General features: G+C 48.2%; 1 protein-coding gene across 1 annotated transcript in view; it reads left to right on the forward strand.

The window, feature by feature from the left end:
- CLPB (ClpB family mitochondrial disaggregase) overlaps positions 1 to 25,820 on the forward strand; it is a 73,715-nt gene that overhangs the window by 31,370 nt on the left and 16,525 nt on the right. Inside the window, exons 6-7 of the mRNA XM_040056450.2 lie at positions 14,277 to 14,374; positions 20,484 to 20,598. Of these exons, the coding sequence (XP_039912384.1) occupies positions 14,277 to 14,374; positions 20,484 to 20,598 (213 nt within the window). The remainder of the gene's footprint in view (positions 1 to 14,276; positions 14,375 to 20,483; positions 20,599 to 25,820) is intronic.

Consider the following 25,820-nt stretch of genomic DNA (forward strand, 5'->3'; position numbering starts at 1 on the left):
GCCAGGTGGAACATAAAGTGGCCACCTGTCCCAGCCTGGCCCTACCAGAGACAGACTCACTAGGGTCTGTCTGGCCAGATGCTGATTTTTGCAAATGTACTCTTCATAGTGTGGGCATCTCAGAAGTTAATTCTAGGGAAGCAGACAAGTATGTAATGGTATGCCATGGTCTCATAAGGCTCATTCCTTAAGAAAGCAGTTAAAAAGATAATAGAAACTAGCATCTGTGATGGCTAAACATCCCCAGATGGGATGAGGAAAATAATTTGTGGCAACATTGAACCTGGATACTCATCTGTACTATGTGCTTATTATCTTTCACAAATAGAAATACAAGAGTGAAAGGGTGAGATTCTGTAGCACTGAACTCCACATCAGGGTTTCTCTGGGAGTCTTACAGATACCAGAACCTCGGCTCCTGGCCATAAATAAACCCAAAAACAAAGGAACCAGTCAGAGAAATTCTATTGCAAAAGCAGGGTTCCTTGCAGGGAAGAGAGCTGAAAAAGCAGGCAGCTGCTCAGGAAGCTATGGGACTGTGTGGACATGGTGGCTGGGAAGTCTTCAGACAAAAATACTGTCCCAAATGGGATTCATTGCATTTTTCTGACCTAGAAGCCCCACTCTGCGTTCACAGCATGTGTGGGTATTGCGTGAACACAGAACCTGGCATGGTCCCAGAGCATATGACTTACTGCATGGCTGTTGCATGGGCTAACAGCACATGCACAGCGGTCACTTGGCCATGGGCACTCGTGGTCAGAAGGAACTGCTCCGAGAATACCTCTGGCATCCCACAGTTGTGGGCAGGGATGCCCACAGGAGGAGCAGAGTGGAGCAGAGTGGAACAGGCTTTACCTGCTTGAGCAATGGGTTGTGAATGCACTGACCTGGAAGGGCTTTGCGGGAGAGTGCAAGGGGCTCTGGGGTGTTACAGAGAGTGGCAGTGGGGTTGAAGTGCTGGAAAAAACCTTGTCACAGCAGTATTGGGAGCAGATCTGTGCAGAGGGAGTGTGCTGGAGATCTGGAGAGTGTTTCACATATGTCATGGTGTGAATCATAGAATCACAGAATGGTTTGGACTGACCGCTCCCAGCTCTCCCAGCCTGTCTCCGGAGCGGGGGAGCTTCAGCTCTCAAAGCACCTCTGTGGCCTCCTCTGGACTCACTCCAGCAGTTCTAGCTCCTTCTGTTGTTGGACTGCAGAGCTGGAGGCAGCTCTGCAGGTGGGGTCTCACCTGAGTGGGGTAGAGGGGCAGAATCAACTGGAATAGCATTTTCTACAAAGATACCTGCTTTTCATTTCTGTCTTGGAAAGCCTCCTTGCTGTCAGATATTATCAGTTGATTGAAAGTACCAAGATAGCTCCTTGGTTACCCTAAACACAGATGGATGCAAGTAAGTAAAGTTGGCACTAGAGAATTTTTCCATCCTGAATAAATCATTGTGAGGAGTAGGTATACCTTATTTCTCCAGTTGTGCCCTGCTTAGCTCTCCGAGTACTATTCCAATCCAGACCTTACTTCACAGAGCCAACTGTTCTTTTCGTTCCAGAGATGTTTCTGTGTCTGTCCTGGAGCCACTGCCATCCCTGTGAATGGCCCTTTCTCTGCCTGGTGCCCACAGAGAGATCTTTGTTTGTAGCAAAGTGTCTCAGCTTGAAAGAACTCACTTGGATCTCAGGAAAAAAAAAAAAAAAAAAGCATTTAACAATCTGTGGGTCTGTGTTTGTTTGGGTACAAATGGAAGGATTGTGTGAAATCAAAGTGAAAATTCAGAACTTAGCCAAATTCATCACTGTTCTGTTCTTAGTCCAGCCCATAAGAAATCCTTCTGGATCCTGCTCAATAGCCTGCACTGAGAGTTCATTTCCAAGTGGAAATCCTTGTCTTGTAGAGCGTGTCCCAGTGCTCAGATCCTGGAGACAACAACCCACTGGTGAGAATCTCCATTTGGTGATAATGTGAAAGATCCCATTGGAGCCCTGGTAGAATCCCAAGGCAGAGTTCACAGTGTTCCTCAGATTCATCCCTGTTCATTGTCCACAATACCCACTTACCCTTTGCAGTCATGGCTAGGATGCAGATTTATGAGGATAATTTGCTAAATGTAATAAGCTTCACGTTTCTCTCAGGTGGACTCTGAGCTGCTGGGGTGACAGCAAACCCTCCCTGCCCTTTCAGCTAGTTTTGGGTGCTGGAGTTGGATTTCCTGATGGGCGCGTGATAGGAGGGATTTCAGGGCATTCACTGGGGGTGTTCCCCTCCTCCCGATTCCGATTCCGTGCGATAACAAAGCAGGGGATCCCTGCCTCCCGTCAGTGTAATTTGGGATGAATACATGGCCAGGGGTTTTGGTGTGGGGATCGAACACCGTTCAGCCCTTTGTGAGGGTAATGCCCTTGTGCTGCCATTGACATCGCACACAGGGTGGCTTCTGCTTGCTGACATGGAACGGGCTCCCCTTGATCTCTCCATACACCTGCCTTTTACTAACTCTGCATTTACTCTTCCTCTAACTTCCCTTGTTGATGCCCTGCCCTCGGGCCAAAGCCATTAACAGCCCAGCCCCTCTCTGCTCTAACCACTTCCCTACCACCCCCCGCCCCCGTTGTTTTTTAAGGGAAGCCCCCTGCACTTGCCCCTCACCCCACATCCCTAGCCTTTTGTGGCCCATTCAGTGACTCGCTTGACCCCTCCAGGACCTTATAGCCCTGTGGTCAGCATGTGTGTGCCCAGCAGACCGCGAGACGAAGTGGCGGCTCTGTTGTCCTTTCGGTCAGTTGTTGGTGACATTTCACAGTCCCCTGGCCTGAGGCAACACCATAAATATTGGTGTTTGGGGAAGGGATGGGTGAGCACTCTCATCCACAGAGTGCTCCAGTTGCTACTGCAGGCACAATTGATTCCAGGGACTTTGTGTTTAGCTCAGAGGAAGGCAGAAGTCTCCTTGTTTTAGAGGGAACTTTTATTATGTCAGTATTTAAGTAAAATAGCCAGTATTAAAAGGTGCAGCTTTCTGGCAATGGCGTAACCTTGCCACGGAGCATAGCCAACATTAACCACCCTTCTACAAATGGTTCTGCTCTAGAACCTGATGCTGAAATGCAGGGAGCCAGAGGAGATCAGGCAGGCACTGATTCACGTGTCCAGAGCAAGTCATGGTGATTGTTTTAGGGCTGGAGCCCCTCTGCTCTGGAGACAGACTGGGAGAACTGGGGTTTTACACCCTGGAGAAGAGAAGGCTCCAGGGAGTGAGTCTTAGAGTCTTAGGGCACTTGCCAGTGCCTAAAGGGGTTCCAAGAGTGATGGAGAGGGACTCTGGGTAAGTATGTGGAGTCACAGGACAAGTCAGGGCTCCCCACTGACAGAGGGCAGGGTTAGATGGCATATTGGGAAGAAATTCTTCCCTGTGAGGGTGGTGAGGCGCTGGCACAGGTTGCCCAGAGCAGCTGTGGCTGCCCCATCCCTGGAAGTATTACAGGCCAGGTTGGATAGGTCTTGGAGCAACCAGGTTTTGTGGAAGGTGTCCCTGCCCATGGCAGTGGAGTGGAATGAGGTGGGCTTTAGGGTCTGTTCAGCGCAAACAATGCCTTATGATTCTGTAATTCAGAGCTAGGGACAGCACTGCTGCTGCTCAGGGAGTTGCCCTGCAGGTAAATGACCTTTCTCCCAGCATAAGAAACTGTTCCCCTTTCACAGCCTTGTGCTGGGAAGTGTTGTCATAACTGTGGTAACCTTTCAGTAAATTAAAGTTACACGCGACAGAGCACAGAAGAAGATGCTGCAGGAACTGTCGTAGGTTGGAGCTACAAAATGCAAAATCAGAATATTGTGAGCACTTGCTTATGTATACACCCGAGAAACTAGGCACAGGAAGAAGCATAGAAGCCAAGTTTCCCTGGTGTGTAGCAGCTCAGCTGCCATTTTTCTAGGATCTCAAAGTTAATTTCCAAGTGCTTTTCCAAGGTGTGTTGTCCATGTGGCAGGGGATTGTCTGAACTGTCATCTGCTGACATGTGGAAGTGTTATTTTCACACGGTTGTATGGCAGTAACCACTACTCTGCTGCTGCATGTAGGTGGGTAGGGGCTTGTATCTCCTATCCTTGCCTAAAAGTAGGGCAGTTCCTTCCTTCAGAGGCTGACCTGGGCCAGTTCCTGAGATGTCCCTTCTCTATCCCCACTGCAGAAACCAGCACCTGCCCTTCTGCCAAACCTGAGCAGGCTCCATGTGTGTCACATTGTACCCAATGCTCTCCTCATCCCTGACTGCCCTGCTTTCTATTTCCCATGTTCAGAAATCATCTCCTCTGCTCCCAGCTCCTCTTAGAGCCAGCACACAGGCTCACCAGGCTGTTACTGCATTGGAAATGCCTCCTGCGGTACATCCTTAGCAGAATCACAGGATCACAAAATGGTTTGGGTTGTAAGGGACCTTAAAGCTCTTCTCATTCCACCCTGCTGCCATGGGCAGGGACACCTTCCACTAACTCAGATTGCTCCAACCCCATCCAACCTGACCTTGAACATTTCCAGGGATGGGGCTGCCACAGCTTCTCTGGGCAACCTGTGCCAGGGCCTCAGCAACCTCACAGGGAAGAATTTCTTTTTAATACCCAATCTAACCCTGCCCTCTGTCAGTGGGAAGCCATTCCCCCTTGTCCTGTCACTTCTTGCCCTTGTCCAGAGGTCCTCTTCAGCAATCTTGGAGTCTCTCATCTCTAATTAGATGTGGAAGGGAGAGAGGAAGAAATGACCATACGTTTGTGAAAACATTTTAGCTGAAGCTGCAATAACCTGGTCTGCTGAACTCGATTTGCTGGTAAATTTAGCCCAGTGCATTTGTTCCTAATGTTGTGCACTCCTCTCCTCAGTCCAATGTAATTGCAGATCTTGTGAGTAGAGTGAATGATCGGTAAACAGATTATGGAGCCAGCATTGCAAGGGGTGGGCTTTGGACATCAGAAGGCAAAAGTGCTTATGATATTCTCTGGAAAAAGTCAGGTTCTAATTAATTGGGTTTTTTCTAACCCAATTAATTTCTTATTAACTACTGCATAATATATCTTGGAGTATTTTCTGTTTTCTGTTGCATCTCAGATTAAAAGAGTCCATTCTTCCAGAGGGTGAGTAAAGGATATTCCTAGAGAGTAGGCTTTCAGGTCCCAGCAGCCAGTTCCAGAGGGGAGATATCTTTGGTTTTAGCACATCCTGAGAAAGTAACATTGAGGTTTTGCTACAGTCAGCAGTTACTACAGTAAACAAGAGCTCAGGGCAGAGCTCCTTCCTCTCTACAACTCCCTGAAAGAAGGGTGAAGCCGGGTGGGGGTCAGGCTCTTCTCCCAGGTAACAAGCAACAGGATGAGAGGAAACTGCTTCAAGTTGTGCCAGGGGAGGTTTAGGTTGGATATGGGGAAAATTTCTTCCGCAAAAGGGTTGTTCAGTCTTGGCACAGGCTGCCTAGGGTAGTGTTGGAGTCCCCGTCCATGGAGGGATTTAAAAGCCTTGTGGGTGTGGCTCTTGGGAGCATGGGTTAGTGCTGAGGGAGTGGTTGCACTTGATGGTCTGGCAGGGCTTTTCCAACCCAGAAAATTGCATTAAACTATTCTATGACTCTATGACAGGGTCTGTAAACCACGTTGTGCAGAGTAAGGATCTGCATAACCTGTATGGCTTCTTCCTGTCTTTCCTTTAAAGAAGCTGGGACAAGGTTTAGCTTGCAAGCAGGTCAGAGCATACAAATGCAGCCACTGTGGATGCAGCTGTTCCCGGGAATACAAATCCCAGTGGCTGACTGGGCCCTTTTTGGCAAGTCACAGGCATGGTAGCTGTCCTGGGTGGTCTGTTGTGAAGGTTTGCTGCCCAGACCAGCTGTCATGCCAGAGTGCCTGACATCCTCTCTCCCTCTCCATGCTCATATTTACAAGGGAATGTGATAAATTCCGTATTGATTCCTTCTGCTGCACTGTAAATTTTGCAAAAGATGATTAAATAGTGCAATAGCATCTGTGAGTGCCGAGGCTCAATATGTTCTGGGCCGGTGTATCGATCCTTCATCTGACCGCAGCCAGTTCCACTCCCCACCATGCCAGACCAGTAATTAAAATCCTATGAAACTGGGATTTAGAAACCAATCATATCCCAGCATTGAGGCATCCAGTATCCCACTGTGGTGAGAGCAATAAGACTCCAAAGTGCCAGCACATTTCTGTCTCTGTTGGAGCACTTAGGAATAGTTTTCTCTTAGGGCAGGGGAGTAAATAGATCCCTCTTGAAGTGTTTTCTGGGGACAAACTTGACAGTGACAACATGTTTGGCATGATCTTAAGAGCTCTGTACACACGGGTACATGGAGAAAGGGTGATGGGTATATGGGAAGAGTGTGATTCTGTAGTTTTCTCTCTCTTACCTTACAAAACAAAAGTCAGGAGTCAGGTGGATTGTTTTCACACACAGTTGTCAAGTAGGGACAGACTGACTTACACTCAGGTTCCAATAAAGCAAGAGTGAAAGGTGCACACATTTAAGACATCCATTCATTCTTTCCCTATTTCTTCTATTGTAACTTTCCCATTTGCCGTAGAATCAGAGAACAGTTTTGGATTGGAAGTGACCTTCAGGCTCATCTTGTTACAAACCCTCACTATGGACAGGGACACTTCTCAATGGATCAGTTTGCTCCAAGTCCTGTCCAGCCTGGCCTTGATCTTTATCACTTATGGAAACTCACCCTCTCAGGCTGACTTCCAGCTTCTGATATGGCTCAAAGGTCCTAGCTTTCATTCCTAAAGAAGGGACTTCTTTTAAATCCTTCTTTACCTGTGGGTTTTTTACATTTAATTTGGCAAAGCAAGCACTTCATTTGGTTTTCTTCATCTCCCCTGGGTTTGGAAGGATGATGGTGTGGTTTATTTCTAAGATCCTAACTCTTCTTATAAGGACTTTAATAAATATCATGGGTTTCTTCAGACTTTACATCCATGTTTCTGACAGTTACCTGCTGGTAGGCTGCTGCTTTGTTTCTGGCAAGATCCATGTTTCCCCCTTGTGGTACAAAGCTCCTTGGCCATGGATTCTTTGCTGGATTTTCTGGTGAGGAGATCTGGCATGAACATGTGTCCCATTGCAGTGTAGTGCTTAGGAGCTGAGGTTTGGAGAAAGCCTTTTGCTTTGACCAAGGCTGAATTAAGGTTTGCACATTGTCTTGGGAGCTTTCTGACTGCCAGAGCTCTTAGTCTCTGGTTTTCAGTAGTTTAACAATTTATTGGTGTTGTGCTCTTTACCCTTGGAGTCCCTGGGCTAGTTTTCAGTGTGTTCCAGTGCCCTTCAGTCTCTCAGAGGAGTGGCCCACATGCTGTATTTCCCTTGTTCGGTCAGGGCATTTTGTTCTGTACAATCCATGTGTCACTGGCTCATTCAATTGCCTTTCTTATCTTCCTTTTGTTTCCAGTCTTTAACAGCTGACCTCACCACTCCACCATTGCAGCTCAGTCCTTATCTGCAGTCCAGTTTACATGCTGCTCCGACCAGTCTCCTTCGCCTTTGTTCCAGCTTACACATCCCGGTCCTGAGCATTGCATGACTTGTGTCGGTCCGAGTACATAAAGATTTGTGTTCAGTCTGGTTCACAAGGTTTGAGAGCACTGGTTAAGCTGCGCCTCCAAGAGGACCTCTTCTTGCTGGATGTTACCTGCCCTTATCAGCATCTGACCTTCATGTCAGAGCTCTGGATGTCTGCTTTTCCATGTAAACTCTGATCCAGAAACGTCTAATTCTTAATTAAGTCTAAATCCTTCCTTCACAGAATAACATAATGATTTGGATTGCAAGAGACCTTAAGCTCCTCCAGTTCCAGTCCCCTGCCATGGACAGGGACACCTTCCACTAGAACAGATTGCTCTGAGCGTCACCCTACCTGGCTGGACAAATTTGGGTTGGAAAGGCTTCTTGTGCTTTTGAGAGTGAGGCCACTGGACCAAGGGAGCACAGATCCTGTTCCCTAGATCTCTGTGAGGGCTGCTGCCAGCCCAGGGCTGTCCATTAGGCAGCATTTGATGTGATGGAACTGGAGCTGGTGCTATGTGTGTGCCCAGGTGGACAATAAGACCAAGGGGATCTTGGCTTGTGCCATGGGTTGGCATAGTTTAGTTTTTAGTTAGGGAGGAATGTAGAGCGTTGCCCTGTCAGGACCTGGGAATTGTTTTAGAAAGGACAGGGACCTATCAGGAGGCTAGGTTGGGATATTGGCTTCTGCTTTGACCACTGAGAATGTTGAATGTGACTTTGGGAAGTACCCATATAAATCCTGATTTTGTTCAAGTCAGCCCTTTTTCCTCCTGGTCAGCTGAACAGGTAACATAGAATTGGGCCTGGTGCTCCCTGAGGCCTGGCTGGACTCCATCGGCTCCCAGCGGGGGAGGAGAGGTTGCAGCTTAACATCAACTGCTTTCAGACTTCCCCAGAGCCATGGAGCAGGGAGGGATCTCGGCTGGGCCCCTGGTAACAGCTATGGGCCTGGTTGGGCCGAGGCCACCCCGATTGTCACCCCGATTGTCACCGAGGGGTGGGCAGAGCTCCCCTCCAGTGATTTCCAGACAGAGAGGAAAAGAGTGGAGAGAGGAAACCTGCCGGGGGAGACTGCTGCCCTGCAGAGGTCACATAGCCACTGCAGGCCTGGGCAAATTTAACCCTTTCCTAGCAACATGAAGCTTCCAGGGCCTAGCTCTTCCCTGAGAAAGAGAAGAAAGAGACAGAGTGGATGTAGAAAAGGCATGACGTCAGTGGAGCAAGTGTGAAAGAACCAATAAAGGTTATTAGAAGAGTGATTGAGGATGTGGACATTTTTTAACCGGACTTCTCTGGGGTAAACTATGGAGAAATGGACTGTTTCTTGTAACATCTTAATGCTGTTTGGGAAATTATAGTTCTAGTCAAAATTGGGGATTGATATGATTGAGATTTAAGTGACAATCTCAAAGCTCCTCACTCCTGGGGTAAAAGGAGGTCTCTCTTTCTTTTGAGATAAGAGACAATTTTAGGGATAGAAGAAGAGAATCCTTGTTTTGCACTAGAGGAAGCATTCTTAAACAGTACCCCAGATACACTGAGAGGCCCGTGAGTAGCCAGGGGAAAGGCTGCTACTGGGTGGAACAGCACAATCTGCAAAAATTCCAGGCAGCTGCAGATTTGTGACACTGGAAGCCACCAGACTGTTTTTGTCTAGTGGCAAACGTCCCCATAGGACTCTAGAGAGACCCCTCTCCCAAAGTGATGAAAGATTATGTTTAAATGGTGAAACTGACTGAAAATCACAGGTTGTGATTTGCTCTCTGTGGTTTGTGTTAGAAAGTTAACAGTTTGTAAGGGAAGAGAAGAGTGTTTTGAAGTTTCTTTTTGGTGGGTGTTTTGTTTTTTTTTTTAAACTTTTCCATTCTTTTAGTGTGTGTTAATAAAACTATTTGTTTATTTTTTAAGCTTGAGCCTGCTTTGCTCCTCCTGATCTGCTCCCACAAAAATAAATACTAAGACCACTACACTAAATTTAGCAAACAGAATTTGGCAAACATGAAACCGCTACAGCTTGTGTCACCAATTGTGTGGCCAGCAGGACCAGGACAGTGACTGATCCTGTACCAGGCACTGGTGAAGTCTCACCTCAAATCTTGGGGTCAGTTTTGTGCCCCTCATGGGAGAAATGGAGGTTCTGGGGAGATCTTCTCACCCCCTACTACTACTCAAAAGGAGGTTGTAGCCACGTTCTCCCAGGCAACAAGTGACAGGAGAAGAAGAAACGGCCTCAAGTTGCACAAGGGAAAGTTTCAGTTGAATATTAGAGAAAATTCCTTCCCTGAAAGTGTTGTCTAGCCCTGGCACAGGATGATGGTGGAGTCCTCATCCCTGAAGGGATTTAACAGATGTGTAGATACGGCACATGTGGACATCCTGGTTTAGGGTGATGGCCACTCAATGTGTCCACTTCCAGCACCCTCAACAGCAACCACCATAGGCTTTGGTACTTCCAGGCTCCTCTTTCTGGGATTTAGTTCCCTTCAACAGAAAAAAGAGTTTATTTCCCGCTCAGTTCCAGGATATTGGATCCAGCAGAGCCTGCTGCAGGAAAAGTAATGCTCCCCAAGTCCCTTCAGTGTGCTGGAGCACAGGGTAGGTCCAAGGTGGTGACCTAGGAAGAAGGGGTGCTCACAGAGCCTCCTAAAAGATCTTGAGGCACTCCTGGATGCAGTGCCATGAGGAGCAGAGAGAAGTGCCCTCAGGTTCATCCCTGCTGCCTGTGCCTAGGCCTTGCCTGTACCTGCCCTGCCCAGGGGCCAAGTGTGCTCAGACCCTCCACTCAGGACAGACTCAGTGCTGGGGTCTTATATTGGGGAGAATGGCTTTGTACCGGTTCAATGGCGTTATACTGGGGAGAATGGCATCCCTATTCACGATGGGAAGGTTGGAAATAAATGGTCTTTATGGTTTCTTTGGACTCAAACCAGTCAGCGACTCTGTAATTCTATGAATGGTTTTATAGCAGGGAAAATTATTTCATGCTGGGAGAACAGTTTTATACAGGGGAGAGTGGCTTTATGCAATGGCTGTATTATGTAGGTGCGGATTTGTATCTTCTCCCAGATGAGAAGTGATAGATAGGACAAGAGGAAATGGCCTCAAGTTGTGCCAGGGGAGGTTTGGGTTGGCTATGGAGAAAATTCCTTCCCTTAAAGGGTTGTCTGGCCTTTTGGGCACAGGCTGTCCAAAGCAGTGGTGGAGTCCCCATCCATGAAGGGTGTGGCCACATAGTTTTGGCACTTGGGGACTATCGTTACTGTATTTGGGACGGCTGAAATAACGATATGACTCCAGTCTTCTTGAAGGGCGTATGTAACAACATTTATTAGAAACACACACTTTTTATACACTGTTCCATGATTGGGTATTCAAGCCAACACGCTTTCGGAAGCATCTTTACAAGTAAACAAGTTGGAAAAGCAGCAGGTGCAGAATTTGTTTGGAATTGTTTGGAATATCTTCTCACAGCTCCTCCAGAGCAAGTGCCTGGGAAAGTCTATCTGACTTGCTTTCTCAGAGGCTCTCGCTGCTGCGTGATGCCTAAAAATTTCTCTCTGACCACTGTCAGCATCCACAGGGGACATGGGTTAGTGGTGGCCTTGGCAGTGCTGGAGAAATGGTTGGACTCAATAGTGTCAGAGGGCTTTTCATACCTAAAATGTTCTGTGATTCTATCCTTGTTGAATGGCTTTATACTGGGAGAATGGCTTTCCCTGACTTTCCTGACTGAAGTAGTGCCGTCTTCTGTGCCGGAGATTTGAGCAAGCACTCGCTTGCCACCTCCAACATATTGTACTTTCTGGACACCAAAGAAGGAAGATAGGAGACGTTGAACATTTTGGCATCTTGTCTTTCCATAACGCAGGTCACCACAGGCCACTGCTGCTGCCCAGCTCATTTGCAGGCAGGACCTCTGAAGTGGCATCAGGACAAGGATGTCTCATGCCAGTTCTCCATCCCCACATCCACTCCTGGGAACAGCTCAGGACCCAAACACTCAGCTAGAGGCTATCTGTGGGTATGCCCTGGAGCAGGAGCTTTCACACCTTCTGGCTGGGCTATGAAACAAGGTCCTTAAGAATCCTTTCCTTGTCCCAGTACTCAGGGATTTTTCAAGCTGTGATCTGTCCACTTTTCGGAGCAATGTCATTCTCTGGCTGTCCATATGAGGCTCCAATGCCACTGTGTGGCCTGTCCTGTCTGTTAGAAATGTGAACTTGGTTCTGGCTGCAGCAGGCTCAGATCTGCTGCTCTTCTGCCCTGACAGTATGGAGGGACAAGGGCAGGGTCTTGGGGCTGCCGAGGACACAGGGAGCATTACTGGGATGTTCCTCCGGGTTCTGTCTGTGCCCTTTGGCATTCTCCTTTTCCTCCTGCCATCTCTCCGTCCTCTTGCCATCCCTATCCCTATCCTGACAGCAGTGGGGGACCTAAGTACCAGTATCCACTGCGTCGCCAGCTCTATTGACAGTTATCCAGAATTCGAAGGAATTCAAGACAAATTGTTAAGGGGATGGAGTTAATAAAATTTGAAAAATTGAGGCCTGTCACTCCACTAAACTTTTTTCGATCCCACTGACAGAAACATATTTCCCCAATGAGTGACCTTCTGCAGCTGCTGCAGCGCCACAATGCTGTGCGGGTGAAGGGAGAGAACCCCCACACTATTTATCAAATATTATCAGCCGGGGCCTTCTAATATGAGCATGGAGAGTGGGAGGAGGCAACGGGCTCATACAGCCTGAGGTGCTGCCCAGGTGTCCATCTCCAGCTACAGACAGCGAGTGGGAGGTGACAAATTGCCTTCTATTAAGTCATGGAAGGTTGACATCCCCTTGGATACTGCCGCAGCCTGTGCCACAGGGTGGGGAGAGGGCAGGAGAGGAGGTGGGGATGTGGAGTGGGGTCAGCCAGGGCACTGACAGACCAGTGGCCACTTTTACCTTCTATTAGCAAGCCAAGTGATACCGTTATTTATGGCAGCATAATATTTTATTGCTGCTGGTACTCGAGGTTGGAATCGACCAGTTATAGGAGTCGGGTTCTATCAATTATTGCAGCAATTAGTCAAGTCGTCAAAGCCATTAACAGGGGGATTAGGCCAATATTGGAGAGCCATTATTGATAGATCCAGGGCAAAGCCAAACAAACCCTCCATCAGAAATGAGAGCAGACCTAGCCTCAAGGATGTCATCATTTGGAGAAGTCAGGGACATGCCCCACTCCTCACTGCACAGACCCAGGTAGGTTTTGGCGGGAGGGGATAATGAGAGTGCTGTCTCTTTAACATATAAGGAGCAGCCAGCTCCAGCAGTGTGTAATCTCACCTGTCTTGATCACATTCTTTATTTGTGAAGACAAGGCTTGCCATAGAAATTAGTCCGTGTCGAATGTTTATGGAGCACATTTTTCATTCTGTAAGCAAATACAGTTCCCTGATGCCAATGCCTAGGAATGGCTAATTTCTACAGCTCTACTCCCACAGATTCCCCTTACTTCGTTTATCTATTCTGATTGCTCCTCGCCATTACTGAGCACTCCTGGTGCTTTGCACTGTCTCATGGCACAGGAGCAGCTTGGTCTGCCTCTGCCAAGGTACTTGTCTCACTCCCGTGTTTCCAGCAGGATCACAGAATGATTCAGGCTGGAAGAGACACCAGTGGAGTCATCAGGACCAACTCCCCCACCCAGGGAGGAGGGCATTGCACAGAATTGCAGTGGAAGGATTGGGATAGAAGACATGCTGGACCTGCTGAACAGTTATAGGCTCTTCCTCCACCAGGCTGCTTTCCAGGGCTTGATAATTGGTGGGATGGTCAGTTTCAGCACCAATTTGGGGGATTTGGGACCAATTTGAAGGTTCATTCTCATAAACTCTTGCGGTTAGGAGCTGCTGTGGAGTCATGGAGTGCACCAGTGTTAGTCACAAGTCTCTCCCTTAGGGACAGCTCCTGAGATAATGAGAGTCAGAGATGAAGGTGGCACCTTGTTTGCCACTCTGGCTATTGCCCACTATCTCTGTCTCCTGATATCACCAAGTTTCCCTCCATATACTTCCCATCACTGCAGCTGGACCTGTTTGACAAGGAATGCTCTTCTGCAATCCAGAGTATCTTGGAGGGAGAGCTGTCTCCATGTGCGTGTGTTTCTTTGGGCTGCCCATCCAATTCAGACCAGCTCAGTCTTTGGGATTTGTTGGGTTTTTTTCTTTTTTAATTATCCTCCAAGGAAGGGTGTGATATTCCCCCAGAAGTGCCCCAGGGACTCAGTGGAGCAGCTGGTCCACAGGCAACAGCCAGCTCCAGCTTCAGCTCCAGCTTCAGCTCCAGCTTCAGCTCCAGCTTCAGCTCCACCTTCAGCTCTAGCTGGCACAGGTAGCGCATCCAATGGAAGCTGTAACAGTCCCATGTGTTTCCCACAGGACTGCAAGTGGGTGCTTTTGTGAGACTGTATTTTCTTCTGGTGACCATGTGCTCTCACCCCCCCTCAGCAGCTCTTCACTGACAAGCCAGCTGTTAGCAGTGACTCCCTTTTTTTCCTCCATGGAGATCCACGCTTGTAACCACTGGTTGTACATTCTCGCTTTCTAATCCAGACATCCTCCAGAGCAAAGGTTAGCAGGGGACACAGACAGGATGTACTTCCTGCTCCTTCTGCCTCAAGACTGAACTCTGAGCTCCTGGTCTTACTCATTTCTTGTGCTGTCAGGTGCCAACCCCCTGCAGAAGAATGAAATGGGACACACACCCCTGGATTACGCCCGTGAAGGGGAGGTCATGAACCTTCTGAGAGCATCAGAGGCAAAGGTGAGCCTGAGATTGTGGCCAGTTTGGGTTTCCTTTCCCACTTCAAGAACAATTTTAAAGATGTCATGTGGATGTGGCAGGTGGGGACGTGGGTTAGTGGTGGCCTTGGCAGTGCTGGGTGAGCAGTTGGACTCGATGATCTGAAAGCTCTTTTCCAACCCAAATCATTCTATGATTCTATGATTTTAGGGTGCAAGCGATGGAAGAGCACCTTAGCACCCCTACAACTTCATCCTTTTCTAAAAGAAGTCTGTAAAAATTAACAACATGATGCATAAGGAAAAACACCTGCTTCTGTAATATTTTGACTGTGGTTGTGCCCACTTCTTTCAAGTTACCATTTCTCGTTCAGCAGTGACCTGCCCAGGACCAGTAATGCTGCTCTGTAACCCCTGGATGCAGTAAAATCCAGAGCCTGTTTTTACTGTATTTTCTGAAATTCCCTGTCAGACAAGCAGGGCTGAGAATCTGGAGTCCAGCTTTGGCCTGGGATCCAGGTGTTCATGTGCACCAGTCTCAGGCAAAAGACACCCATTTCCATGGTGACTTCCCTTCAGCTTCCATGTCCCATTTGCTTTAAAGAAGGAAAAGAAACACATTTACCATTGTGGTTCCAATAAAAATGCCAGGAATCAGTACATTTGCAGAGCAGTGGGCTACTAAACAATGAGGGATCTGCAGCTAGATCTCCAGGATTTAAAATTCCTGGGCAGAGGCCTTGTTCAGTGAATTACTGGTGGGTAGGAGAGGCCATCACAGCAGTGATGAGTGATGCCTCATCCCTAGAAGTGCTCAAGGCAAGACTGGATGCGGTCAGAAGCAACCTGGTCTAGTGGAAGGTGTCTCTGGCCATGGGAGGGGCTGGAATTGGCTGAGCTTTAATATCACTTCCAACCCAAACCTTTATGTGTTGCCTTGTGAGCATCATCTCTCCAAGCAGCACAGATCAGCTAGGGCAGGGGACTCCCTGTGTCCCAGATAAGGGGCATTCCCTTGCCACCAGACCACAAGAGCAGGAGCTAAGGCACAAGGGGACCAGGTTTGTTCCTGGCTGCAAAGTTCCTCTGACGTTGTGAACCTCAGTGTTTGTTCTATGGTTTTGGAATTTAAACTTGCATGCTATAAACCTGAGGTTAAGAACTGACCACAAGTGGAGGATGAAGGTAATTAAAACTGTCAATTACTGCACTTACCATGAAATAAACCCACCAGGTGTCAACTGCTGCACTGTCTGTGCTCACCTCTGGAAGTCACTGCTCGGGCAGGAGTTCAAAACCACATTCCCCAGTGCTAAACCTCTGTCCTAAGTAGGGATAGAGTGATCTTTCCTCTGGGGCTCTCCATGCTCCTTCCTGACAAAGGAAATGCTGCCATGGCTGTCCTCTGTGGCCCTGATGGCTGCTTTTGTAGCCAGTAGCACTATGTGGTCACTTTGGCAGCTCTGAGAGCAGGTTTTCTTAAAATCATGAAGGAAGGAACCTTAAAGCTCCTCTCATTCTACTCCACTTCCATGGGCAGGGACACCTTTCAGTAGACCTGGTTGCTCCAAACCCTATCCAACCTGACCTTGGACACTTCCAGGCATGGAACAGCCACAGCTTCTATAGGCAACCTGTGCCAGGGCCTCCCCACCCTCACAGGGAAGAATTTCTTCCCAATATTCCATCTAACCCTGCCCTCTGTCAGTGGGGAGCACTGACTTGTCCCGTGACTCCACACCCCGGTTCAAAGTCACTCTCCAGCTCTCTTGGAGCCCTTTAGGCCCTGGCAGGTGCTCTAAGGTCTCTCCAGAGCCTTCCCTTCTCTGGGTATACACCCCTAGCTCTCAGCCTGTCTCCAGAGCAGAAGTGATCCAGCCCTTGGAGTACCTCCGTGTTCATCAGCTTCATTATCCATTATCCCTCTGGCATTCCTCCTAAGCTTGGCTGCATTTATGAGAAACGCTCCCAAGGGAAAAGGTTCATGAGCGCAACACCAGCAGAACCAAACCTTGGCATAAAACCTGCAAAGGATGACAATGTCTTTCACCTTACAGGAAAAAGAATTTGAAAGATTAAAGGAAAACAGGATATAAACTGATCAGCTCAGATGTCAGGGACATGAGCTAAGCTTTGATATCTTTGTGGAGGTCTGGAGAGGGATTCTTCCATAGAAAGGGCAAAATAGAACTTGAGGTAATACTTGTGGGTTTAAAGAAAGGTTAAAATGATCTTTCACTACTCCAAACTCCACATAGAAGGTTGTGCCCAAATTAACCAACAGCCAGTTTTCAAATAACCAAAAGGGATATTTTTTCTCAGGAAATATGCTTAAACCAGCAACCTGAGGATGTTCAGAATGGAAAAAGAAGCATGTGAGTCACAGCTGGAAGCTTGTTTTCTTGGAAAGGTCTATCAAAGGTGACTCACTGGGATGAAGTGGATACCAGCTTCTGGTCAGGAGGTCTCACACTGCTGCTTCCAGAAGGGGGTTAGGGAAAGGGCAACTGTGTACTCTTGCTGGCTGCAATATTCCTTAAAAATCCTTCAGCAGACACTGAAGGAGACAGGGGTGGTCACCAGGTCGGTCTGACAGGGTGCAAAGAGGAGCTGAATGGCAAAAAGACTTGCAAGGGTCAAGCTCAGTCCAGGGGCTGCTACCCCTCCAGTGACAGAAGAAAGACACCAGTTTCAAGGGCTTTTCCCTCCCTTTTAGTTGTAGATACACGAGTGCTTATTTAAATTTTTTCAGTCTGTTTAACACTGGGAACCAACTCAAGAGTCCTCAACACCAGGCAAGTGTGGTCTAAGCTCAGGAAAAGCACACACAGAGTTCTGGTTTGGGTTTTTTAAAAGAATAAAGAAAATCAAAATAAATTAAAAATACATATGAAAACTCCTTGTTATTCTGTCACAAGGATATGTAAATAAAATCTATGGGATATGTCCATCCCGTAATAGTTCTGCCTATTCATTCTCTGGCAGTGATTAAAATGAGCAATAAATTCTCAAAGACTCTCAGTGGAATGTGGCTGCTGGGGAGGATGAAACCCTGGGAGCACCAGTTCCCCCCCAGCTGAATATTAATCACAGGCTGGCTTGGCAGTCTGGTGGTTTATATACAAGTACAATCATCTTCCTCAGGAACAGCTCCAGAGATATATTTCCTTTCTCTCCTCCAACTATTACTTAAGCATAAAAACCAAGGCAAGTTTCAAACTGTTCAGGGCAGGTTTCCTTATTGGTGCTGGGCTCGAGAGGGCATTTACCCAGCAGATAATTCTACCCCTCCTGCTCTTAAAGAGTTCAGTTATTTTATTCTCCACTTTTCTTCCTTAAAACAACATGAGCTGGCAGTCCCCTGGCAGAAGCCCCCTGTGTCCTGGGCTGATCCCACAGCATGGGCAGCAGGTGAGGTGAGGATTCTGCCCCTCTGCTCTGCTCAGGTGAGACCCCACCTGTAGAGTTGCCTCCAGCCCTGGGGCTCCCAACATCAGAAGGACATGGAGGTGCTGGAGCGAATCCAGAGGCAGCCATGGAGATGCTCTGAGGGCTGGAGCCCCTCTGCTCTGCCGACAGGCTGGGAGAGCTGGAGGTGTTCAGCCTAAAGAAGGGAAGGCTCCAGGGAGACCTTAGAGCCCCTGCCAGGGCCTAAAGGGGCTCTTAGAGAGCTGGAGAGAGACTTTGGACACAGACCTGAGAGGACAGGACAAGAGGGAATGGTTTTACACTGCCAGAGGGCAGGGTTATATGGGATATTGGGAAGAAATTCTTCCCTGTGAGGGTGGTGAGGCTCTGACACAGGTTGTGCAGAGAAGCTGTGGCTGCCTCATCTGTAGAAGTGTTGAAGGCCAGGTTGGATAGGTCTTGGAGCAACCAGGTCTAGTGGAAGGTGTCCCTATCTGTGGTAAAAGGGTTGGAATGGGATGGTCTATAAGGTTTCTTAAGATCACTCTTCTGTGACTCCATGACCTCCATGCCCTTCCCAGTCACAGGCTCTTTTCACCTACTGAAGCACAGACTGAGTCCTTCTCTTTTTAAAAATTAAGATTTCTGATGCTTTTGGCCTTGCATCAGGAGAACCTCTTAACCCTGGTGAGTGCAGAAGTCCAGTTGCCTCCAACACAAGGGCAGAGCACTGCTCTCTGTGTTGCTCTCCAAGCAGGTAGCACCACTGTGCTCCACTTAAATGCTGGTGCTGAGCTAGCCAAGTGTTATCAGGAGAATGGAAGGTCAGCTGCCAGAGGATGAGGACACGATTCCCACTAGCACCATTGCATACCACAAAGCAAGGAGGTGGGAAAAGCTGCATGTGTATGGAAAGGGGAACAGATGAGAAAGGAGTGGAAGTTTGTGTCTTATGTAAAGTCCAAGATTAGTGGGGCTTTTTCTTGGAAGTTCTGTCACAGATGGATCTAAGATATGTCTTTTTTGGTGGGTTTTCTTGTCCCGGCGTTCTCTGTACACTGTGAGCTAAGGCAGATTCTCAGGATGCTCCAGGCCAGCTGCATGACCCAGCTAGGAGCTGTGTTAGCACTTCAGGCCCACTGAGTAGCTGGCATGAGTGCAGGGCTCTCCAGAACAGATCCTGAGCAGAAAGCAGTAGTGGGACAGCATGGAAAAAGCTCTAATTGGTCTTTCACCCATGAAAGGGACTTTCTTCCTACCCAGGACTTGTGCTATGTCAGTCTTCCAGGGAGGGAGGGAGAGGCCATTGCAGAGGCAGGGTATCCCTTCATTCTCTTCCTGCACATCTTACCCACTCTCCATAAACCCGTGGGAATCGTTGGGTATCCTAACATGAGCGAGCACATCCCTGCACCTTCCAAAAGGCCAGAGAGGAGGGAGTGAGAAAAGATTTGTCAAGATCCTACCGACAGACAGAGATGTGTGGTGTGGTCATGCCCAGCACCAGGGGGATCAGCACAGGCAGAGTGTCTGTCCAGAGCTGCTCCACTGGGATCTGCAGGGAGGCTTTTGCTCTGTGTGAGGATTGGGGCTGATGTTACATGTGAGACTGACAGCACTGGCCAAAACTGGATTGTCTGCTATTTATTATTTTTTAACTTCTGTCAGAATCGCTGCTAGCCCAGGAGATGTCAGCAGCTTGGCTGGGGGCTATCCACTCTGACTCCAGCAGCTGAATCCTGCTGCAGCTTTGGCACCTGCCTTCTGGTTTTATTAGAGGGTGTTTCCCCTTAGTGAGGTGAGTTCACTGACAGGGACTGTTCTGTGAATGCAGTTACTCACTTGGCAAACCCCATGGGCTCTTTGTGTTCGGTCTTCACCTGAGTCTGGCTTTGGGGGATGAATCTTCCCAAGGCAATGGTCTCAGTGGGGAATGGCCGAGCTCAGTTTGTGGCAGGAAGGGTGCTCAGCAGCACTTTCTAAAGATCTTAGAATCGCAGGTTTGGGGTTGGAAGGGACTTTACACTCACCTAATTTCAGCCCCCTGCTATGGGCAGGGACACTTTCCACTAGACCAAGTTGATCCAAGCCCCATTCAACCTGGCCTTGGACACTGCCTGGGATGGGGCAGCCACAGCTGCTCTGGGCAGTCTGTGCCAGGACCTAACCACCCTCAGAGGGAAGAATTTCTTCCCAATATTCCATCTAACCCAGCCCTCTGTCAATGGGAAGCCATTCCCCCTTGTCCCGTCACTCCCTGCCCTTTTCCAAAGTCCCTCTCCAGCTCTCTTGGATGTAAGGCACGGTGATACTCTGCCATCCCTGAAGGATCCGGTTGGAGTCTTTGAACAGGAAATGGTTGGAGGGTAGGAAGACAAAGCTAGGTAGAACAGTCATGCCTTTATTTCCCAAAATAAACAGCGCCTAATGGTTAAGAGCTGTTGAGCAGCACCATTTTCCCTCTTTGTCACCAGTACAGAGGTAGCACAGGGTCTGATTTCCCATCAGCAAAGTAGGATTCCCATTCCCACTCCCCCAACTTCCATCCATGACAGATTCAGAAATTTCCTCTTGCTAGGGCTGGTGCATCCAGACCAAACTGCATCTGCTCTGGGGATGCTCTGGCTCCGTGTCAGAGAGATCCCCATGCGGGGTTCTGACATCTGTGTACTGACCCAATGCTCCGTAAAGCCTCTGATCCTTGTGTTTTCTTCCCTCCACAGTTCCAGGAGGAGCAGCGCAGGAGGGAGTTGGAGGAACGACGGAGATTCCCACTGGAACAGCGGCTGAAGGAGCACATCATTGGTCAGGAGAATGCCATAGCCACAGTGGGGGCAGGTAGGACCCTTGACATGCTGCCCACTGCCCTCCCACACCTGCTCCACAGGGAAGACAAACTGTTCCCTCAAGCCTTGATCTGAGGATGCCTCTGGGCAGGTCTGCAAGGTTCTGGGGAATTCACAGTGGATGCCCCATCCTTAGAAGTGTTTAAAGCCAGGCTGGATGGGGCTTGGAGCAACATGGGCTAGTGGAAGGTGCCCCTGTCCACGGCAAAGGGTTGGAATGAGATGAGCTTGAGGCTCCCTCCCAACATAAACTATTCTGTGATTCCATGAAATCAAGGCTCCAGCAATCTGGTCTAGGTTTGATTGCCAGTCCAAAGCCTCTGGTTCCTGTCAATAATTCCTGACCCATCTGTGCAGCCCAGCTAATGCCTGAAAATGGGACAGCAAAATCAGTGCTGTTGAGGCCAGGGCAGAACCACAAGGAATATGCTGTCAGAAACACAAATGCATTTCCTTTAGTTAACAAAGAGCAGCCCAGTGTGGGCTGGGAGCTGAGAAGGAGCTGGGAAGGAGATGGGAAGGAGTCTACACTCCTGCAAAAACAACAACCACCCTGTGTGTTCAGAGAGCAGCTCTGCCTGGGGGCAGCAGCCCCAGCTAATTGGGGAGCTGTGATTAATGGGCAGTGCCTGTTCCTGACACAGGTGGCGTTTCTGCGCATTAACGTCCTTGCCTTTATGGAGGTTTTTCTTATTGAATTATAGGGAATGTGCTTGATACCCCTGCAGCCTCAGGATATTGGACCAAAAGGTAGTGGGAGACTCTCTGTCCCCTCCTCCCCCGCTTCCTTTCTGCCTGGTTTTTCATTTTCTTTTCTTTTTTTTTTTTCTGTCCAGAAGGATAAATTGTGAGACAGGACTTTCTCTCTCAAGCACTTCCTCTCTATCTTTGCTGTTTATTTTGTGCCCAGCTGGTTTTTCTGCCACTTTGTGGACCCTACATCCCTCCACTCTGCCCTCACCAATGCCATTTGCTGGTGAGCAGACCTGCTACACTCTACATCTTCAGATCCACCGAGCTTGGCTGATATGTTTAATTTATAACTGGTGCCTTAATTGAATAATTGGATTTGATCCGTCACTCGGTGCATGATCCAAACAGTCTCCAGAGGGGCTTAGCTAGGAATACAAAGGAAACGTGTGATCCGGGGTTAGAAGCACGAGGTCTGGGGTAATGGGGATAGAATGGAATCACAGAATTATGGAATCGTTTAGAAAAAACTTCTGAGATCACCAAGTCCAGCTGTTATCCCAGCAACCCCCTGCAAGGGGATGCACCGGCAGTGCTGGTAGGGAGCTCCCTGCAGCCACAGCCCCAACAGCAGCCACAGGGGGAAAATCCTTCCCCGTTGCCTCCATAGGATATATCCAAGCCCTGCAACACTCTTTACTGCTATGTGGAGCAGGACAGGACTGGGAGAAAGTGGATGATGGTTGACTGATGGTAACTGGACATCTCCCAGCATACAAGGTTTCTACCAGTGCCTGACTGGGTGAGTGATGGTGGGGAGGCACCTTGGTCATGCCCCTCAACAGGTGTAGATGTTGAGTTAATCTTAACAAAATCTCCATTAAATATTGAATCTCCTGGCATCAGAAACAGGCAGGTCATTGCTGTCATCTCAGGAACTGCTGGGATTCTCTAACTAGTATATACAAATGAGCAGCTAAAAGGCTTAGGGTTGTGTTTCCAGGACTTCCCTAAATGGTCGAGCTCTGGATCTGGTTAGGGCTGCTTTGCCTTTTCACTGGAAGATGTGGAGACAGAAGTGATAAGCAACATCTCCTCTCTGAGGTCATAAGCTAAAGGAGGCATTTTCCCCAAATAGATAAATGTGTGTTTGTTTTTTGGTCTAATATCCTAAATATTATGTCGGGTAAAGAATACCTTTTCTATATGGATATGCCATGTTTGCCATCAGTGCTCACTTAGAAGTAGGGTGGTTCAAACTTACCACTTCCTCCTTTCAGGGGGAATAAAACTTAAGATTGAAGCAATCTGTACCAGCTCTTCCTGAAGTTGAATAAGGAGCGAGGAAGAAATGGTGTTTATTTTTCAGGGATTTTGAAGATAGGGTAGTGCAGAAAAATCTGTGATTTAATGCTAAAATTTTGAGCAGCTATGATGTTGAAATCAGTCAGTGTTTCAAAACTGTAGGAAAATGGATGAGCAAGACCATCATCTTGCTCTGGTCTGAAGGAAACTGGGATTATTTTGGACGATAAAGGATTCTTTATGAGGGCTGGTTTTTGATGTGTGTTGCTACCTGCAGGCCAGGTGCAACTTTGCAAGGACACAGCTTTGGTCTAATATGGGGTTTCATAACCCTGAGCCACCAGCAGCAGGGCTGAAAGAGAGCTTCTTTGGGAATGCTGCAGACCCTGGATCAGAACCTGGATGGAGGCAACGATCCCTAGGTGGGGTTGGCCCCAGAGCCTTCACCCCGTGGTACCCCAAACCCGGACAGGCCGAGGAGCCCCACAGAATGAATTGATTTGATAAATGGACATTTATTACACTCACAAATTGGCTGAAACCAATTTCAGTCACATCAAGTGCTGATAACTGCTGGGGTATTGATTTGTGTAAAGTAATACAGTGAATTTATCAGTTCAATAGCGGGCTGAAGGGCCTCTCGGAGACACAGGGCTGCAGTCACACCGTTACAGATGGACGAAATAAAGCGAGAGCACAGCAGCAATGCCAGGAACGGCTCCGCAGAAGAAGGCCCCAGTGTCATTACCATCAGGCTCTTGTTTTGGACATGGGGGCTGAATGTCGTAATGAGATTTCAGCCCAGCAGTGTGACCTCTCTCCTGTTTCTTAATTAGTTAGTTAGTTAGTTAGTTAGTTAGTTAGTTAGTTAGTTAGTTAGTTCTGCTAACTAAAGGGGGCAGCTTTCCCAGAGGCAGAGCATGGTTTTCACGCTTGGGTGACAATGAAGAGTGATCAGTGTGGCTAGCAGCTGCTTTGAGAGTGCAAACTCCAAGGAGAAGAGTGCTTCCGTGGCTCTCCTAGCTGAGATTTTCATCCTTGGAACTGGCACTGATATTCTGCTCTGACCTGGGATTGGACTTTTGTTCCTGCTGTTGAAGCTGAACACTGCACTGGACAGCCTGAGAGAGCCTCCTCCAGCCCCAGTGGTGGAACCTAGAGGGCGTGGTGTCCCTTCTCTAGCGATATCCAGGTTTTTTTAAGTTTTTCCAAACCTCAAGAGTGCAATGTGCTGGAATAGCTCATTGTTTTAAGGCTGTAGAAAAGCATTTACATCTTATCACTCTGTTAATCTGACTAACCCGCTGACTCATGACCATGGAACTGTTTGGCTTAGAAGAGACCTTAAAGCCCACCTCACTCCAATCCCCCTGACGTGGACAGGGACATCTTCCAGTAAACCAGGTTGCTCTAAGCCCAGTTCCAGCCTGGCCTTCTAAGCACGACTTCTCTTGGCAACCTGTGCCCGTTCCTCACTAGCCTCATAGGGAAGAATCTCTTCCTAAGTATGATGCTCAGCATCTTCCAACAGAGACCACATGCTGAATCTCACACTCTAACTTTATGGTAGTTTTTTAAGGGATACTTTATATCCCTGGAGTTGCTTTGAGTATTTAACCATAAACTCTGGCATCCTGCTGCGGAGGGGAGGGGAAGAAGGCGGCACTTAACCCCGCTGTCTTTGGACCCTGAATGCGCTTGACCCTGTGAGTGGTCACTCTATGCCCCAAAGCAGAAGTTTATTACTTTTATTACCATTATTATCTTAGCTGAGATAGCTGCAGGAATTATCTGTGGTTGTGCTACTCCCCATCAATTTTTATGAAATTTCCTCACCCCAGGTGTTTGACCTCCCATTCACTGCTGTAAAGGCTTGAGAAGGAACATGTGCAGCACTGGGAAGGGCACACAGAGGGATGCAGCACAGACCCTTCTCTGCACCTCTGCCAGTGGCAGAGCATTTTCTCCTCTTCGTCTCCTGCGGTGGCTGTTTCCAGGGATGACATGGCCAGTGAGCAGCTGAAGGGCAGGACGGGATTCCCACCAGGTTTTGTCCAGGATTTTGCACAGAACCAGATTGCTGGCCGCAGCCAAGCTGGTCTGTTGTGCTGATATGCCCAGGCAGTGTGAGACAGAGCCAGGCACCAGCCAGTGCCCAAACTAATTAAGCCTTGGCAGGAATCAGGACACATTAGCGTGGCCTGGAGGACAAGTAATGCATCTGCCTGCGTCTGGGCATGGAATGGCAAGTTCTTGTGGCTCTGGGGTCCAGCTCCCACTAAATCCCAGTGTTCAGTCCCATTTCTGAAGGGATTGGAACTGATGGCCTTTAAGGTCCCTTCCAACCCACACCCTTCTACAATTACATGATTCTACATGCCTTGGGTGTAAGGTTAAGCTGGGGGGTTTTTTTGATATTTGGACAGCCATGCAAACGTTTCATCTTCATCCTGAGCTACCACTGCCTTTTGGGAAGCCCTTCTGGCTTTCCCTACAGATTTTAAAGGGATTAGGAATTCAGTCCCACTCTCTTCGTAAGTGGCTGCAGTGGTTAATCAGCCTCGTTATTAAAACTGTTCTGCTTTATTTGTAGTTTGATCCTCTTGCTCCAGCCCCTGGAGCACCTTAATTTTCTCTGTAGCTGAGCAAGTTCAGTGCCTACTTGGGGAGATCCTTAATGACTGTGGTCAGGTCACTCCTCACATCCCTCGTCATTAACCTCAGCTCATTGATTTGTTCTTGCAGTGAGACTTTACTCTTGTTTTCCTAATCCTCACTAGATCTGCCGGATTCCATGCTACCTGGGTCTCCTGGAATACAACCATGGACTCTGAGGAGTTTGGGTTCGTGCAGGTCTTGCAGCTCCAAATTCCCATGAGACCCCTCCATGCATCTATACACTCCAAAATCTCACTTGAGCTGCTGCTGTTTAACATCTTCCCAGCGTGTCCCTGCCAGGAGAGGCAGCATTTCCATGTCAGGCTGTAGGCTGTGACATTCCATTTCTTTCTACATGCAAAATGGAAATATTGTTTAAATATTTTTATATGCAAATATTTTTATATGCAAAATGGTACTTTTTATTTCCTGTGTCAGTTTTCTCTCCCCTGCAAGAAGAACTCTTGGCATGCCATGCCTAAGATGCCTTTTCTTAGATGTCTTCTATTTACCATACCCCATCAAGAAAAGGATTTTATGGACTGACTTTGAGATTGAATT

This window comes from Hirundo rustica, chromosome 2, assembly GCF_015227805.2.
Source record: "Hirundo rustica isolate bHirRus1 chromosome 2, bHirRus1.pri.v3, whole genome shotgun sequence".
Lineage (NCBI taxonomy): Eukaryota > Metazoa > Chordata > Aves > Passeriformes > Hirundinidae > Hirundo > Hirundo rustica.